This window comes from Helianthus annuus, chromosome 8 (assembly GCF_002127325.2).
Source record: "Helianthus annuus cultivar XRQ/B chromosome 8, HanXRQr2.0-SUNRISE, whole genome shotgun sequence".
Classification (NCBI taxonomy): Eukaryota; Viridiplantae; Streptophyta; class Magnoliopsida; order Asterales; family Asteraceae; genus Helianthus; species Helianthus annuus.
The window spans coordinates 62,731,761-62,733,220 of NC_035440.2; the positions used below are offsets into that span (position 1 = coordinate 62,731,761).

The 1,460-nt window shown below is 31.6% G+C and overlaps 1 protein-coding gene across 1 annotated transcript; it reads right to left on the reverse strand.

Moving 5' to 3' along the window:
- Window positions 1-672: 672 nt before the first annotated feature.
- Window positions 673-1,077, reverse strand: LOC110933306 (histone H2B.5). Its single transcript, XM_022176535.1, has one exon. It carries the CDS (start codon window positions 1,075-1,077, stop codon window positions 673-675), a length of 405 nt encoding a protein of 134 aa, XP_022032227.1.
- Between the last annotated feature and the right edge of the window lie 383 nt (window positions 1,078-1,460).

Here is a 1,460-nt window from a genome sequence, read left to right on the forward strand (position 1 = left end):
ATTTTTATGGCTTTAACATTCATCATCTCTCGTAGTTTATCAAATCATTTTTTATTATCTAATATATCAACGCTTGCCTTTTTACTTCTAAATATTAGTGGATTTTACTTTTAATTTTCTTATAATTTGAAAAATTGTTAGTAACCTCATAAAAATAGGAGTGAATTGCAAGACTTGTCCTTTATCTTTAGGCCATTTTGCAAGTTTTGTCCTTTATGTTAAATTTGACGAGTTTTGTCCTTTATGTTTAAAAATCAAGCACGTTTTACCATTTGGGCCTTAAAAATCAAGCACGTTTTGTCCTTTATGTTTAAAAATCAAGCACGTTTTGTCCTTTATGTTTAAAAAATCAAGCACGTTTTGTCCTTAAAAATCAAGCACGTTTTGCCCCAAAGGGTAAAACGTGCTTGATTTTCAAACATAAAGGACAAAACTCGTCAAATTTAAACATAAAGGACAAAACTTGCAAAATGGCCTAAAGATAAAGGACAAAACTTGCAATTCACTCTAAAAATAGGCTTTGTATTGGTTCAAAGAATTCAAAGGATATAAAATTTGGTATTTATTTCATTGCATTTACTTAATTTTAACATAGCCAAAAGTCATGGCTTTATTTAGTTTCATTTAAGGATTATTACAACAACCACGTACATAAAACTAAGCATAATAAATCTAAATACTTGTAAAGATCTCTGTCGCTTTGGTGCCGCGATCCAAAGCGTGCTTAGCCAGTTTTCCAGGAAGCACAAGTTTTACAGCATACTCGATTTCTCTACGAGATATTGTGCTTTTCTTGGATATCCTTGCAAGTTTAGAAGCTTCAAGAAAAATTTTCTCGCTCATGTCGTTGATGAACGAATTCATGATCTCCGTTGCCTTGTTGGAGATCCCAATTCTGCCACTGTGTACATTCTTTAATAACTTGGAGATGTATGGTTTGTAAGTCTCATACGACTTCTTACTCTTCTTTCGTTGTTTCTCCCTCTGCATTTTCAATTTTCCCTTTGAGGGATTCTCCTCATATTTTAACTTATTTTTAGATAATGCGTGCTTGAAGATCAACGCACCGGGTGCCATTTTCAGATGGATTATTAGAAAGAACTTCAAGAAAGAACTAGGGTTTACGAAAAGGGAAATAAAATACTTGGATTTTTTTAAACGAATCTATATCTTATGTGTATATATAGGCCATTTAAAATGATCTTATTGGTTGATAGGGAAAGACACGGATCATGAATTCAGTGATCTTAATGGTTAGATGAAATAGTGATGATTACTTATTAGCCGTTGATTTGTATACGCGAGATATAAATGACAAACATTGAATGGCTAATTTTACAATATATACGAAATATTACTTGTGATGTGTGCAAAGTGTGTAATTTTTTATGCGGTTTTCTTGCACAAAATCTCATTTTGAATTTATAAAAATTGTTGTCATTTTAATAGACAACTACATG

Coding starts and splice junctions, on each gene's coding strand:
- LOC110933306 (XM_022176535.1), bottom strand. CDS start 1,077: ATGGCACCCGGTGCGTTGATCTTCAAGCACGCATTATCTAAAAATAAG.